The sequence below is a fragment of the Bactrocera tryoni genome, chromosome 4, assembly GCF_016617805.1.
Source record: "Bactrocera tryoni isolate S06 chromosome 4, CSIRO_BtryS06_freeze2, whole genome shotgun sequence".
Lineage (NCBI taxonomy): Eukaryota > Metazoa > Arthropoda > Insecta > Diptera > Tephritidae > Bactrocera > Bactrocera tryoni.
The window spans coordinates 32,853,673-32,869,077 of NC_052502.1; the positions used below are offsets into that span (position 1 = coordinate 32,853,673).

At 35.6% G+C, this 15,405-nt stretch overlaps 2 protein-coding genes across 3 annotated transcripts in view; one reads left to right on the forward strand and one right to left on the reverse strand.

Moving 5' to 3' along the window:
• The window catches only part of LOC120776012 (integrin beta-PS-like), a 193,012-nt gene extending 180,552 nt beyond the window's left edge, over positions 1–12,460 (forward strand). Inside the window, exons 1-8 of one of the 2 annotated variants that reach the window (XM_040106455.1) lie at positions 4,008–4,723; positions 7,503–7,731; positions 7,787–7,898; positions 7,973–8,143; positions 9,880–10,143; positions 10,285–11,021; positions 11,082–11,547; positions 12,238–12,460. In XM_040106455.1, coding sequence (XP_039962389.1) covers positions 4,369–4,723; positions 7,503–7,731; positions 7,787–7,898; positions 7,973–8,143; positions 9,880–10,143; positions 10,285–11,021; positions 11,082–11,547; positions 12,238–12,303 — 2,400 coding nt within the window. In that variant the 5' untranslated portion in view covers positions 4,008–4,368 and the 3' untranslated portion in view covers positions 12,304–12,460. Of the gene's footprint in view, positions 1–4,007; positions 4,724–7,502; positions 7,732–7,786; positions 7,899–7,972; positions 8,144–9,879; positions 10,144–10,284; positions 11,022–11,081; positions 11,548–12,237 lie in introns of those variants that run through there. The other variant, XM_040106456.1, reaches the window with a different exon arrangement.
• The window catches only part of LOC120776013 (dynein intermediate chain 4, axonemal-like), a 108,620-nt gene that overhangs the window by 24,007 nt on the left and 69,208 nt on the right, over positions 1–15,405 (reverse strand). The window lies entirely within an intron of this gene.

Consider the following 15,405-nt stretch of genomic DNA (forward strand, 5'->3'; position numbering starts at 1 on the left):
ATACTAAGTAATATAGCTCCTACTCAGGGTATAAATTTCATACTCTGCTCGGCTTGCTAAACCTTATACACCAAACTTAACAACAAACATTTTGCATACACAAAAGCTAATTTCTGAATATTTAACGAATAGGATTTGATTTGATCATGAAGAAATACTCATCTCAACAGAGTTCTGCAACATATCGTAAAGAAATCAAATTTCCTTATGTAGATCAAAATAAGCGAAATAAACAACCAGAGTTCGACTTACAAGTATTTACAACTCTGGTAGGCAATATGTGTATCACAATTTGGCTTCTCATTCCTCCAACCAATCCACCAAACATGTAAGTCAACCAGGTGGGTAGCAATTTGTTTCATCTAATTTTCTGAGCTGCTCAGTGATTTTTGGAAATATTTATTGGTTAAAGACAACTGGCGAATTCAAGCGGAACGTGAGGAGCACTAGAAAAGTGCAGTCTAAAATAGGCAGATTGTTACTGCAAGAAATATTTTTTTTAAGTAGCTTAAGGTAGGGAGATTTAAGGAAGATGCGGAGAATAGATAGGAAAGGAATATACTTGGGAGAAACTGAACGATGCTAATTGGTTTTCTAGAATTTAACTTCAAGAGGCCTTGAAGCATTCGAAAGTAAGTTGTTTTGAAAAGAAGGTAAGTTTATTTCATATACGAGTATATGCTTGATCGAAAAGTTTCACAGCTACTCATAGATAAATGTAAAAGGCGAGATAAACGTTTCACCTACAAAGAAGCTAAGACGTGGAAGCAAACTAAGAAAGGCTGAGAAAAAACACGACATCTTTAAACAATTTTTCACGGAATATAAAAGGAGTCCATTGCTCGTATTATAAGTGCTGTGCTGTTTGTCAGAGCTCATTTCGAAACTTTAAAATACGAAACCAAAAACATGTCGCAGAAACTCTTTTGTGAACGAGTTTATATCGTCAGCGTAAAAACAAAACTTACAAAAAATCGAAAAAGGAAAGCATGTAGTACAAGTATACCAGAATAAAATTAGTGTATGGCTTCAAATAATGAAGGGGTGGACAAGGATTTTATCAGCTAAAGATGTTTAAAGATCTGCAGTTCTAAACTCGGATGGGAAAATTCCTATAAACCAAATACATAAACATATAGTAAGATGGTTTCTTAGCACCAAAGGTTAAATCGCCCGATGAGAATTTTTGTTTTATGTCAATTAGTATTTTATCATTAAGATTAATAAGTACGTTGTGTATATACATTGTGACAAAAAAGCACCCAGAATTGTTATTAAATTCACCGGATGAAAATATGTAAAAATGGAGGTTATGGTAGTTGCAAATCGTCCGCCAAGTATTAGAGAGAAGACAAGAGTGTTAGACATCTCACGAGAGTCCGTTCGAAAGATTTTGGTAAACACTTTGGGTATCACGCGTTCTTGCTCGACTCGTTCCGATAAAGGTGAATTTTTACAAAAAGAATACCGTAAATAGGTATCTTTCGTTCGAATTCCGATCCCAAATTCATGGAGAGTATTATGACTGCCGATAAGACATGGAATGAACGGGAAAAAATGAGAGGCTTCAAAAAATCGATTTTTTTGAGGGAAAGAAATAGTTGATTAAAGCGAAATTAGGGATTATAGTTACGTATTTAAACATCATCCGAAAAATTTGTGGATACAAAATCTTTGATATTCTGCCTTTGGGAAGCAATTGCCCGATGCATCTCGCATGTGCATTTGTCGGACGGCGGGCAGGGTGCAGGTCGCAATTTCTATCGGAAACAAAAAAATCAAAGAGATTCATATTTGGTAATAATTTATCTTCTAGTTAAACTAAAAAAGGATTCTACATTTTTTTTAAATTGAAAAAAGTGGTTTTTGACAAAAAAAATTTTACTTGTTTAAAAAAATATGTTCAGACTTGACTTTTCTTAGTTTTTTTTTAGTTTAAATTTAAGATAATTTAATGCCAAAGATAATAAACTTTGCCCCAATTCCATATGACGTTTAGTTTTTTTTTTTTATCCTGCCCGCCAATTAAGAAAAATCGTAAAAATGAAAAACCGAGAAATCGCGCGTCAAAGTTTTCGCTTTCTACCCAAGCGCTCATATATCTGCTAGACGCTCGGCCACTATTCCATTCGAGCTGCGACAATATTTCGAATTCCCTTCTATAACCTTGGGGACACATTATTAGATAATTTAGAGATTTAAGCAAAAAACAAAATCCGACTTTTTGAAGCTTCTTAAGCAGGCTCCGCCCTTAAAATTCAAGGTGGTTTGGTGCATCATCGGTCAATATGGAGTTCTCTTTGGCCTATGGTATTGAGGGGTTTGTGTGAGATCATCTGTCGAAAAGGCCGGAATTGTGGAAGAACAATTCATGGATTTTCCACGGTGATATTGCATCATTGTGGACAAAATTAAAGCCAAAAACCCAATGAATACCATCGATAAACACCGTATTCACCAGATTTGGCTTCGTGTGAGTTTTTCTTCCCCAAACTGAAATCGTCGCACCGTGGAACCCGTTTTCAGTCGATCGAAGAGATAAAACGAAATTCGCTGATCGAGGTGAAGGCAATCCCAAAAAGTGCTTATGAAAATTGTTGCGAGGCCTGGAAAAAATTGTTGGCAAAAGTGTATTACGTTTGGTGGGGATTACTTTGAAGACGACAAAATAAATATTGATGAATAATTAAATATTTTGCGTTTTATTTACAATTTCCGGGCACTTTTTTGTCACAATCTAAATGATTTTGAAATTACTGATTTTGTAAATTCATTTCATCGATCAAAAAGACGGGAAGAAAACATCTTTTATAGCGATATATACGTACATATATCCTATACGTATATACGTATCTATGATAATCCATGCGTTCTTTCTTTAAATGGTTATGTGGGTCTTGAAATTTCAAAAATGTTTTTTGAAAATTTTGACGAGGCATGATAAACTTTTTTTTGTTGTACAGAGATTGAAAGAATCGATTACAACAGTATATTCTAATATGCCAGGAGTGCATACGGTTACAGCTTAACGACGAGCGATCTCTTACATATATTGGGTAGTCGAAAAAGTCTTTTCGCATTTCTAATCAAACTTTAACTAATTTTTTTTTTATATTTATAATAATAAATAAATAAACAATTTTGGTCGACCACTTTTTGCCACTTTTCCGCTAGAGACATTATTCCATCAGTGTAAATCGAAATTTCGAAATTTCCAGAACGGAACCGAACGAACCATTGTTGTGCTAGATGAATTGATACAGCATTGTCTCCGTAAACTTCACAAATTGCGTGGCTTGCTTCTTCCCTTTTTTATACAAAAATTTCAAAATATAGCGAACTTCCCTGAATTCAATTTCTTCACAATTTGACAAAATGTGATTGGTAGCACTGGAGATATACGACTGCAACAACATCTATTGACAAAATACGAAAAGACTTTTTCGACTACCCAATATTATAAATGGTTCAAATGTTTAACTATGTTAGCTGAATATGTCGGAGATACGACTGCAACGACGTCTATTTGACAAAATACGAAAAGACTTTTTCGACTACCCAATATTATAAATTTGTTAAAATTTTTAGCTATGTTAGATGTCATTAACGATCTACTACGAAGCTCGCCAATAGAATTAAATGAATAAAATTGTAATCCAGCTACATGTAGTGAGAATAATATAACTGATCATTTATTTATATACCGCCCTACAGATGCAGCATTAAAAAATAACAAAATAATGAACTAAGAACTTGCGTCATCAAAATATTTCATTAAAATTAAAATTTACATGAGAAAGAGAGAGAGAGGGAAAAAGAGAGAGAGTGAGAAAAGTTAAATAAATAGCACAAGTCAAATGTGAACACAAATTTTTCTGTTTTATCAGGTTTCTGTTGAGTGTGATAAATATTTAGTATTATTGACGCTTAGCTCAATTATGAGTCTTGAAATTATAACGTAAATATTTGCTTTTAGAATTCCCTGAAGCTTATCAGCAGTTCGGCTCCAGTGTGGCTTAACTGTGTATAAAACTGCCTGAGGTCTCTACGGAGGTTTCTGCTTGTATAAATATAAATACAACTAAATGCTTGGTATATCGAGAGCATTTTAAGTAGAATTCAAATTAGTGGTTGAAATGATTATTACCACCGCAAAACTGCAAATGAATCATATATATAATTGCAATTATATGTGCGTATGGAGATTAAAAATCAAAATTTGCTGAAAACACTTTCTTCACAAATCAGTTGCCTTCCAGCTTTCCATGGCTATATAACGTTTAAAAAATCAATTGCTATAAATTTCTATAATAATAAATTATAAACTATACTGAAGTATAAGAGTGCATAAAACAATACAAGAGCACAATGTCGAGCCATTGGCGTTACGGTGAATTTTTGTTAGTAATACTTGTGGTAGGCGCTGTGGCGTTAAAAAATACCACTGGAGTGGATAAAATGAATCCGTGTAAAAACAAAGACACCTGTCGGGAATGCATACAAACGGCCAACTGTGCCTGGTGTAAGGAGCCCAACTTTGCGGAAGATCGGTGTTTTCCAAGCAATGCGTACACAACTTGTAAATCAATTGAGAATCCCGAAACGAAAATAACCGGAGAACTCAAGCGACCACTATCAAGTGGCGGCAAAAGTAAAAACTCGCATGAAAATGGTGAAATTGTACAGCTGATGCCGCAGTACATCAAATTGGAATTGAGACCCAGTAAGTGTCGAGTTTTCTTGTATGTAAATTAACTGATTTCGTTCAGGCGTTGAAAATATAAATTTCATTTACATAAAGATAGTTTATAAGAATATTTCATATATACATATATCTCATACCAATCATATACCAAGTAACATAGTCAAAATTCAAGAAAGTGTAATTAATACTATTTGAAAATTAGTGGCATTAAAAAGATCTAAGGGGCAAAGTTTAAAATCGTTAGCCATATTCTTGTGCTATTACCATAAGCTGACACTGAATCCAATATTTCAGAACTCAAGGTGCTCCATGCATTCGAACGATCGGTACTAGCTTACAGAGAAGATTATTTTTAATTTAGTTAAACTTACTATGTACATGGAATAGTAAGTTCCCTTCATTATAAAGTTAGTACCAAGTAGTTATTTGCAAACGGAGGATCAAATGAAGACATACCCAAATGTATAAAGAAGACCAACCAAGCTTTCAATCCCCTCAATGCGGTTTGGAGCTCCTCGCTCATTACGCAGCGTATCAAAATGAAACTATTCAACTCCAACGTTAAATCCACACTTCTATACCGTTGAAAAAAATAGAAACTTGTAGCCTCTGACATGCAAAAGCTTCAAATTTTCACAATTTGGTTACGGTCTCTAAAGCGGCTTTAGGGTCAAGCACAAACCACACACCTATGTGGACTGAAATACTCAAAAGAAATAGGGTTATCCGATAGCTTTCCGGGTCTGTGTCTGGATCTCTTCTCTGAATATGCCAGAGATTCTGAAAGCCGGGTCGGCGTTTTTCGTCGGCTCCCTTGTGGAATCCGGCGATAGCCTTCCGAGTCATTGTGCCTGGACTTCTTCTCAGAATCTCGGGCATATTCTCAGAAGCAATCCGCGTCATTGTGCCTGGATCTCTTCTTAGAATATGCCAGATACCCGCTCTTGCTTCGAGAAGAAATTCGGATACTGAAATATCTAAGCTCCGAAAAAAATTGGAATAAAATCAAGCGGCTAGCACAAGATGGAACTAAAAGAAAAAAGGAGATTTTTTCCCAAAATTCAATATAACACCAGCCATAGACGTTCATACACGGTTTTCCTATGCTCATACAAAAATATATACGTATGGTTCATTATCTTCCTTTGACAACAGCTTTTGGTCGTTCCTTTGAAATAATGGAATCATCTTTCATTTATTGCCACATGTCGGCTTCAAAAAGTTCATGTTTGGTACAAATTAATCAGTTGTCAGCTCCTGCAGCATCTCAAGTGTTTATGTCCGAATTATTCACGATTAGAGTTTTTGTTTTGCAAATTGCCACCGGTCACTCCTCTATCATACATAAGTATGTATAAAGGAAGCATACATAAAATATTCATTTTATTCGTTATCTACTTAGTTGGAAAAAAAATATATTGAGAGAAGAATTGCACGGTTTAAATTGGTTAGGTTTGGTTCGATGACGTACAATACAGAAAGAACGTTCTGCCACTTCAAATATAACATTCGTACTGACCGAAACTTCGTTTAGTTTCAAGAAAGCGAGTGAGAGAGAGAGTGAGAGATTATTTCTTATGCCTCCTAAATTATTATTGCTAGCTTTAAATATTTGATCAATTGGTCCATTCTTCCTCTGTGAGTCTACTCGATTATAAGATGGAGCACATTTAAATTGCAGCCGTCAGACTTGTTGAATTGATTAAAGAACTTTATCAGCCCTTTGCTGCTGTATTTGGTTACTTCCGCGGGCCATCCATCAATACCCGCAGTTTTCTTGAACTCTATCAGAATCAGGTAATGTAACTTAATTACCAGTTTTTGAGGTGGTATTCTGCATAACCAACATCTCCGAATATAACTAATGGTGTAATGTTAAAGCCTGCCTCCATTCAAAGCACGTAAGTCATAAGAGCTCCTTTTTCATCATTAAAGTAAATCACATCGATCCAATAATCCTTGGTCAATCCCCATACCATCTCTCAGAATTTGAGGAAACTCTTCAGCCATCATTTCAAGCTCTTCGCAATCGAGTATTTTCAACAGCATACTCAATATTCTTGGTGTTATATCGCCTTAAAGAATTCCATAAATAGTTTTTATCAGAGTTCTGGACATCCGTTCCAAAAACATGGAAACGTCTGTGGTGGGATCGACGGAGAACTACTCATTATTACTTCAGCTCGTTGAATTACAGTCCTCCTTCCTGCTTCGATTTCACAATTTCAATCTCTACAGTATCCTTTTATCATGTCAAAAACCGTGTTAGAGATAATTTCTGTTTTGAAAAGGAATATCGCCAAATAATATCGCCACGAATAGGAAGAGAAGCTTTAATCAAATATGACGGGTCATTTGAAACCGCACGCGCCAACTAAATCGGTAAAAAAAATGGATCGACTCATTTGAGTTAATGGTTTGGGTTTCTGAAAATGAAACCTGAATTTATGAATATAATTTGAAACTGTCCAATAATCTAGCGAATGTAAAAAAACCGAAATTCGAAGGCACTGAAGGCCGAGGTATTTATTTAAAATGGGATTAATAGTTGGCATGATTGTATTGGATGAAAAGGAGTCTATTTTGAAGACACTAATGATAATAGTTCGGTACAAATTTGGTATGAAAATAGTAGAGTGAATACGAAAACCTCGACCAAAGTCTGCTGCCAAGGATTTGTTTGTTCAACAATATACGAGTTTAAAAGAAATATTAGTTTTAGCTAATATAATATTACATTTGCATATATGGAATACATATGTACATAATATAAATTCAATAATTGACATTGTTTCAGATGAAATGGAATTAATAAAAGTGAAATATGCGCGTGCGCTCGATTATCCTGTCGATTTGTATTATCTTATGGACTTATCTGAATCAATGAAAGATGATAAGGACAACCTCTCTAAATTGGGTAATACTTTAGCAGAGACGATGCGCAATTTAACCAGCGATTTTCGCTTGGGCTTTGGTTCATTTACCGACAAAGCTATAATGCCTTTCGCCGACAATCTTAGTCGAAGGTGAGTACACATAGCATTCCAAGTTAAATAGTAATTAATATAACTAATTATAAAGCAACACGACTGATTTATTTCCTCGAGGAACGAAATACAAGTGCCATGCAAATAACAACTGTCTTAGTTATCGTAATATTATGGCACTGAGCAGGGATACCGATCAATTTTCAGTGAGTTCTTTAGTTTTGTGGAAAAATCCATTCATTATGAACTAGTTTAATTTTTTTACTTTTCCTTACGCTAGTATAAAGTGAAGAACGCAACAACTGCTGGTAACTATGATTCGCCTGAAGGTGGCCTGGAAGCTATGATGCAGGCAATCGTGTGTCGCAAAGAGATCGGTTGGCGCGAAAAAGCGCGACATCTACTAGTTTTCTCAACTGATGCAAATTTTCACACAGCGGGTGATGGTAGGGTGAGTACAAACTTAGTTGACATTATGCCTTGAATCATATTCACATTCCTATTATGTATGTCTACTGGCGATAGTATATTAGCCACCTAGTACATGCATTGAGACAAAAAAAGCACCGCGAAATTGTTATTCAATTCACCAGGTAAATGATATTTTAAAACACATTAATTACTATGCCAAATATGAGCGCGTTCTGTCAACCAGTTTGTTTACAGCAGCTGCTTAAGTGGGAACGCCTCAGTAGTGCGTTGCGATTTTTATAATGGATAAAAATATCGAACCAAGAATTTGTCTCAAATTTTGTATTTATAACCAAATTTCGGGTGCGAAATCGTTGCGAATGTTGGAAAAGGCTTACGGTGATTCAGTTTTATCAAAAATACAAGCCAATGAGTGGTGCAAATACTTTAAAGACGGTCGAGAGATCGTTGAAGATATGCCTCGTTCTGGACAACTTTCGACCTTTCAACCGATGAAAATAATTAAAAAAGTGAAGAATATGATGCTCGAAAATCGTCAGGCAAGTGTTAGGGAGATGGCAAGAGAGCTCGACATCTCTTGCGAGTCCGTTCGAATGATTTTATAGGTATTTTGGGTACGAGACGCGTTCTTGCTCGACTCGTTCCGATAAAGCTGAATTTTTTTTCAAAAAGAGTACGATTGTTACCGAATTTAAAGCCAAAAACGCAATGAATACCAACGATCAACCACGGTATTCAATCATACCAGGATGTTCAAAAAGTTGTGTCGCTTGATAAGAGAGGGCGTGGCTACTAACTCAAAATTCATATGAACGCATGTGAAGTTTCTTTTCAATTTGTCAATTCATTCTTTGTTTATCAAGGACAAAGAGGATTTTGTGCGTCGATTCATCGCTATGGCTGAGACTTGGGCTTATCACCATGATGACCTGAATCAAAACAAGAGACTAAAGAGTACTGTAAACCTGGTCGTTCGGCTGCGAAACGAGTTCGTGTCCCAAAATCGGCCAAGAAGATTATGGCATCAGTTGTTTGGGATGGGAGCGGAATTTTGTTTGTGGGCTACTTGCAAACTGATAAAACAATTAATTCTGAATATTATTACAATCTTTTGGATTAGTTGAAGAAAAAAATTCGTGAAAAAATACCCTATTTGCAGAAGAAAAAAATCATTTTTTTTTCAGGACAATACACCGTGTCAAAAGAGAATTTGGATATTGAAGCGTTTTTTGCAGACACAGATTGGAGGATCCTTGGAGTAAATGTATTAATGTTCAGGGAGATTATACTGAATAATAAAGTGTATTTTGAATCATAAAATTGTGTTTTTCTTATTAAACGACAAAACTTATTGAACAATCTGGTATTTGGCTCCGTGTGAGTTTTTCTTCTTCTACAAACTGCAATTGCGGCTCCACCGTTTTAAGTTGATCGTAGAGATAAAATCAAATTCGTCGAAAGAGCTGAAGGCCATACCAAAAAGTACTTATGAAAATTGTTTCTAGGACTGGAAAAATCGTTGGCCTAATTGTATTATTATATATCTGGTGGGGGTTGCCTTAAAGGCAACGAAATAAATTTTGATGAAAAATTCAATATTTTTCGTTTTATTTACAATTTCCGAGTATTTTTTTTTTGCACAATGTATTGAGTAGTGTTACAAAAAATAAAGAATAATGGATCTTGGCTGATATAGTCTTCACTACCAGTTACCCACATTATGTAATATTTAAATTTGCTTATTATTTTTTTCAGCTAGCCGGTTTGATTCAACCAAATGATGGCAAATGTCACTTGGACGAAGATGGCTATTATACGCATGCGGAAAAATTCGATTATCCAAGTATTGGACAAGTAAAACACACTATCGAAGAGAATGCGATTAATGTCATATTTGCTGTAACACATATTGTACTGGATATATATAAAACGCTGTCGGCAAATATTAATGGCTCTTCATACGCAAACTTGGAGGGAAATTCTGGGAATGTGGTAAATCTTATACGTGAACAATATCAGGTGAGCTAAATTTATTACCATATAAGGACAAGATTGTTTACTAAAATTAGAATAAAGCGCGACGTGAATATGGATGGGTCGTGACTATTATTCTGAGAATATTTCTAACCAGATTTGCAATGTTTTGTTTTGTTTTGTTAGCAAATCTCATCCTCCATCCAAATGCGTGACAATGCCACCAGTGATGTAAAGATCACCTACTACTCCGCTTGCCGCAGTGCTGGCCCCAAAGTATTGACTTCAAAATGTGATGGCTTACATGTCGGCGATGAGGTAACATTTAGCATAAATATCCGTTTGATTTCTTGTCCAAAAGATGAACACGATTGGCGGCAAATAATACAAATTTATCCGGTCGGTATAAATGAGAGTTTGATCATTGATCTGAAAATGCTTTGCGGTTGCGAATGTGATGCCGAAGTGAAAACCAAAAGTCAATATTGCTCCTCACAAGGCAATCTGGTATGTGGCGTTTGTCAGTGCGAGGATCAGTTTGTGGGCGCCAAGTGCCAGTGTTCGAATACCGATATGCAAGAGAGCTCTGACAGCAGTCACAATTGTCGTGACAACACAACAATAATGGATTGTAGCGGACGTGGTATTTGCTCGTGTGGCCAATGCCAATGTGACAAGCGTAACAATGAGGAAGAGGTCATATGGGGTAAATACTGTCAGTGTGACAATTTCTCTTGTGAGCGATATAAACAGCGGCTTTGCTCTGGTCCCGCCCAAGGGAAATGCGAATGCGGGCAATGCACTTGTAATGAAGGCTACCAGGGAAAAGCTTGCGAATGTTCGCTATCAACTGATAAGTGTCGGAAAGAGGGCGACGATAAACTGTGCTCGGGCAAAGGAACTTGCGAATGCAACGTTTGCAAGTAAACATTATTATGATTTAGTTGTAGAGCTAAGCCTATACGTATTTACGATATTTCTAGATGTGAAGGCCCTTATTCTGGAAAACACTGTGAGGAGTGTCCGACATGTTCAAGCTTATGTTTGAAATTGCAAGATTGCGTACAATGTCAAATGTATAAGACGGGTGCATTCAAGGATGTTAAAGATTGTGCTGCCAACTGTACGAAAGTGAAAACGACTCCAGTGGATAAAGTTGTGGAGAAATCGGAATTAGTTCTTGCCGAAAACTTTTGTGAAATTCGCGATCATGATTGTAAATATGCATTTACGTTTAAAGAAAATAACGGTATTTACGAAGTGCAAGCACAAAAGGAGCGCGAATGTTTGCCAAAGGTTGACATGCTCCGTATTTTATTGAGTGTGGCAGGCTCTATTTTGTTCATTGGCTTAGCCACGCTGCTTTTATGGAAGCTTATTACGACCATACAGGATAATCGAGAGTATCGACGATTTGAGAAGGAACAGATGAAGGCGCAATGGAACGCGGTAAGAAGCAATAGAGAAAAATTACTGAGTTTTTTCATATTGAGAAAGATGTTGTCAATGATATTGGTATTGACGTAGGTATTGACATATTGGTATTGATATTGATAATAAAATTGATATTGATACTGATACGATATTGACATATTGATATTGATTGTGATGTTGATGTTGATATTGATATTGATATTGTGATTGATACTGACACGATATTGACATATTGATTTTGATACTGATATATTGATATCGATATTGATTTTGATATTGACATATTGATATCGATATTGATGTTGATATTGATATTGAAATTGACACGATATTGACATATTGACTTATTGATTTTGATATTGATGTTGATATTGATAATGAAATTGATACTGATACGATATTGACACATTGATTTTGATACTGACATTGATATTGACATAATGATATTGATATTGATGTTGATATTGATATTGACATATTGATATTTATATTGATGTTGATACCGATATTGATATTGAGACTTTTTATGTCGATTTTTGTTTTGATTGATAGTAGTAGCGATATGTACTATATATCAATATCAATTCTAATATTGATATCGAAACCAACATGTCATAAAATCACTGTTATTTCACTCTATTAAATTTTTTCTTGTTAATTGTCATTGAATATACTTTTTGACACGATTTTAATTTATAATTTTAGAATGGCAACCCACTGTATAGACAAGCGACGGGAACCTTTAGAAATCCTACTTACTTAACGCAATGACTTAATTAATAAATTTATAAAAAACTTTATGTAGCTATGTATCCGATTGCTACCATATATTTTAGAGTAAAAAAAAAATATAAGTAAATTATAAGAGTAATATATATTTTTGAAAACAATTATATAATTTGGTTACCACACGCAAATAATTTAATTAAATATGTTTACAACTGTCAGCAAATGTGTTTCACTCAACTTGTTCATTATAATCATGCTGTCACCTGTTCGATTCAAATATAAAGAGGGGAAAAATATTTCTAAATTCAATTTCCGCCATAAAAAATCGATTTTCTAGGTGTTGACAGTGATAATCAACGAACATTTATTGCATAATTGCGCAATGAGCACAACTGGGGCTATTCCCATAAATACATATATCCAGGTATGTATTCATATACAGTTTTGGGTAAAACATATGCAACTGAGTTCTGTTATCAAGACCATGCTTAAGGTGTTATATCCACGTATGAATTTCAAAAAATTGATTTTTGGATTGAATTTTTGCATTTATGTAAAGTCAATGAACTTGTAGGAGTTTTCAATAGCGTAGACCCATAGGGACAGCAAACGGTGCCATATATTTTCCCGCTCTTTTGACAGTTCTCTTCAGTGAGGTTTGCCATTTCATCATGAAAAAATATACGATCCAACAACGGACAATATGTGATTCCAACAGAAGGGCGCCAAAAGCCACACAGCGAATGTCACAATCGACTTATTGAAAACCAAGTTTGGTGAAGGTATTATCTCATGAAATGGCCCAGTCAGTTGTCCGTGGGGCTAAGTCAAGTCTATGATCTATGCCAACAAGCCAGCGACGATTGATGAGCTTCGTACGAATATCGAACGTAAAATGGCAGCAGTAACGGCAGATTTATGCGTGAAAATCATCGAAAATTGGTTTCAGCGTCTGGACTTTTGCAAGCGTGTCCGTGGTGGCCATGCAAAAGAAATCGAGCTCATACATAATGACACCGAATGTACTTTCACAGAAATCAAGAATTTCACTGATATACCAAACCGCTTTTGGTTTGATTAAAAAAACGTTTCTACCACTCTTATTGAAAAACTCGTTATTTGAGAATATTGATTCGACAGAAAGTTCGCGAAATATGAGTGTCTTTTTAGGAATTTTTTTAACTAGTTTAATCGGCTTCCAGAACTTAAAACGAAACGCTGTTTTCAGAGTCAGTAAGGAGAGTTTCTCCAAAACGGGTCTAGCGAATTTTTTCACGACCATACTATATTTGTCAGGTAATTATTGAGGGATTAACATTTTGAATAATAATTTCGATTTTTTAACGCCGTATAGAGTGTAAAAACGACTTTTTTGGAAAATCGCCATTTTTATTAAGAATCAAGAATCAAAATTTTGACTAGTCCTACGATCACTATCTGTATTCTTCAATTGTTCTAAGAATTTTTGTTTGTAGTTTTTGGATTTAAGTTAATTTTAGGTGAAAAACGCTTCTTCACCGCGAGACAACTTTTTTCGGATATCTTCCTGGCGACGGGCTAGGGAAACACGAACCTAAGAAGAATGCGCGTTGTAAAGAAAATTTGCGACATTAATAAGGTTATCTCCAATCGTAAGACCGATATTGAGCGATTAACAAATGCTCCTACAAACAATTGTAAATAAAATAATAAAATGGAGCTTTGCATAAAAATATAAATATTTTCGGTTTTAATTCTTAATTACTTTGTTGTACTTGTCGTACACAACACTGTAAACATGCCTATTCTACGCATTTATGGCAGTGTGGACAATGAGAATTCGATATAAATAGCCAAGCTTACTAATAATGCAATTTGTACGCCCTAACTCACGTCCAAAGCAGACAGTGTCCGTATTTGCTTCATTATTTTGAATGCATGTGCACATTTCAAACCTACTAAATTACCGCACATTGATTCTAGTCAATTATTTAATGCCTCACCGCATGCCTTGTTGCAACTCCTCCCTCCTTAGTTATTTATTTATACACTTTCACTTAAAATTCCAACGGAAGTGAGATAAGCACTGACCGAGCGCCGCCAAGTCGTGCTGTCCTGATATTCTGTTAACTGCTGTCATAAAATTGTCTCATCAATTTCAATTGCTTGTCGTACCTTCTTCCGCTGGGCACAGTTATTTCGCCACAATAAGCTATAATTACCTGGCGGGACCTTTGTCAATCGTGGTGTGAGTCCGCGTGTCCGACAAGAAAGCATTTTGCTTGTTATCGCTCATCAGCTTCGCGTGAGTTCTGTATGTAGGCGGGGTTCGTGGTCGAGCAGCAGTACGTTTTTATTATTTATGCTAATTTGGGCGTAGTGGTCATGTGGCCAGTCATCATCGCGTGACTTTGAAAATATTTGTCACTTATTTTCAATTTGGGTTGGATCCTAAGAAATGAACTAAGCCGCTCTGTTCCTTAAAATTAATGTAATTTTGTCTTACAAACAATATTTTTCCATTGACTTTTAGAATCCAACTAGAATCAAGGGCTTTAACAGGACTTTAACTATGGGGGATTTCTATAACCCTGAATGGAATTAGGATCCGTAGATCTAGTAAGTAAAATAGTATGTGAGTATTCCGAATATTGTTATTCTCAAAAGAATAAAAAGGTGACAAAGCTTGACTTTTTGATTTGTATGATATGAGGAATTTGGATATCCTACTGTAACACGAAAACAAGTGTGAGTGACACATAACAATTCAATGAAGTTCGTGAAGTCATCGAAAACTTGCCCCGTGCGAGCCTATCTGTTAATGATGATAAAACCGAAAAAGTTAAAGAGACAGCGCTTGAAAGTCGTCGTCTTGGCGTTAGAGAGATAGCACAGATAGCTCACTATCTCTTATGAATCAACTCAACACATTGTGGATAATGTTTTGGGTATGAAGCGTGCCAATGCTGGGCCCGTACCAAAAGTGTGATGTAGTTCATTATAATTTCGTTCCACAGCATTAAACAGTCAATAAAGAATACTGCTTGACCGTTTTGAGAAGCTTATTTGAAGTAATTCGACGATAATATGCCGTCACACCATTATTAAGACTGATTTTTGGCTCGACAAGAAACGCGAGTCATCGCTTAGCCAACGTATTCGCCA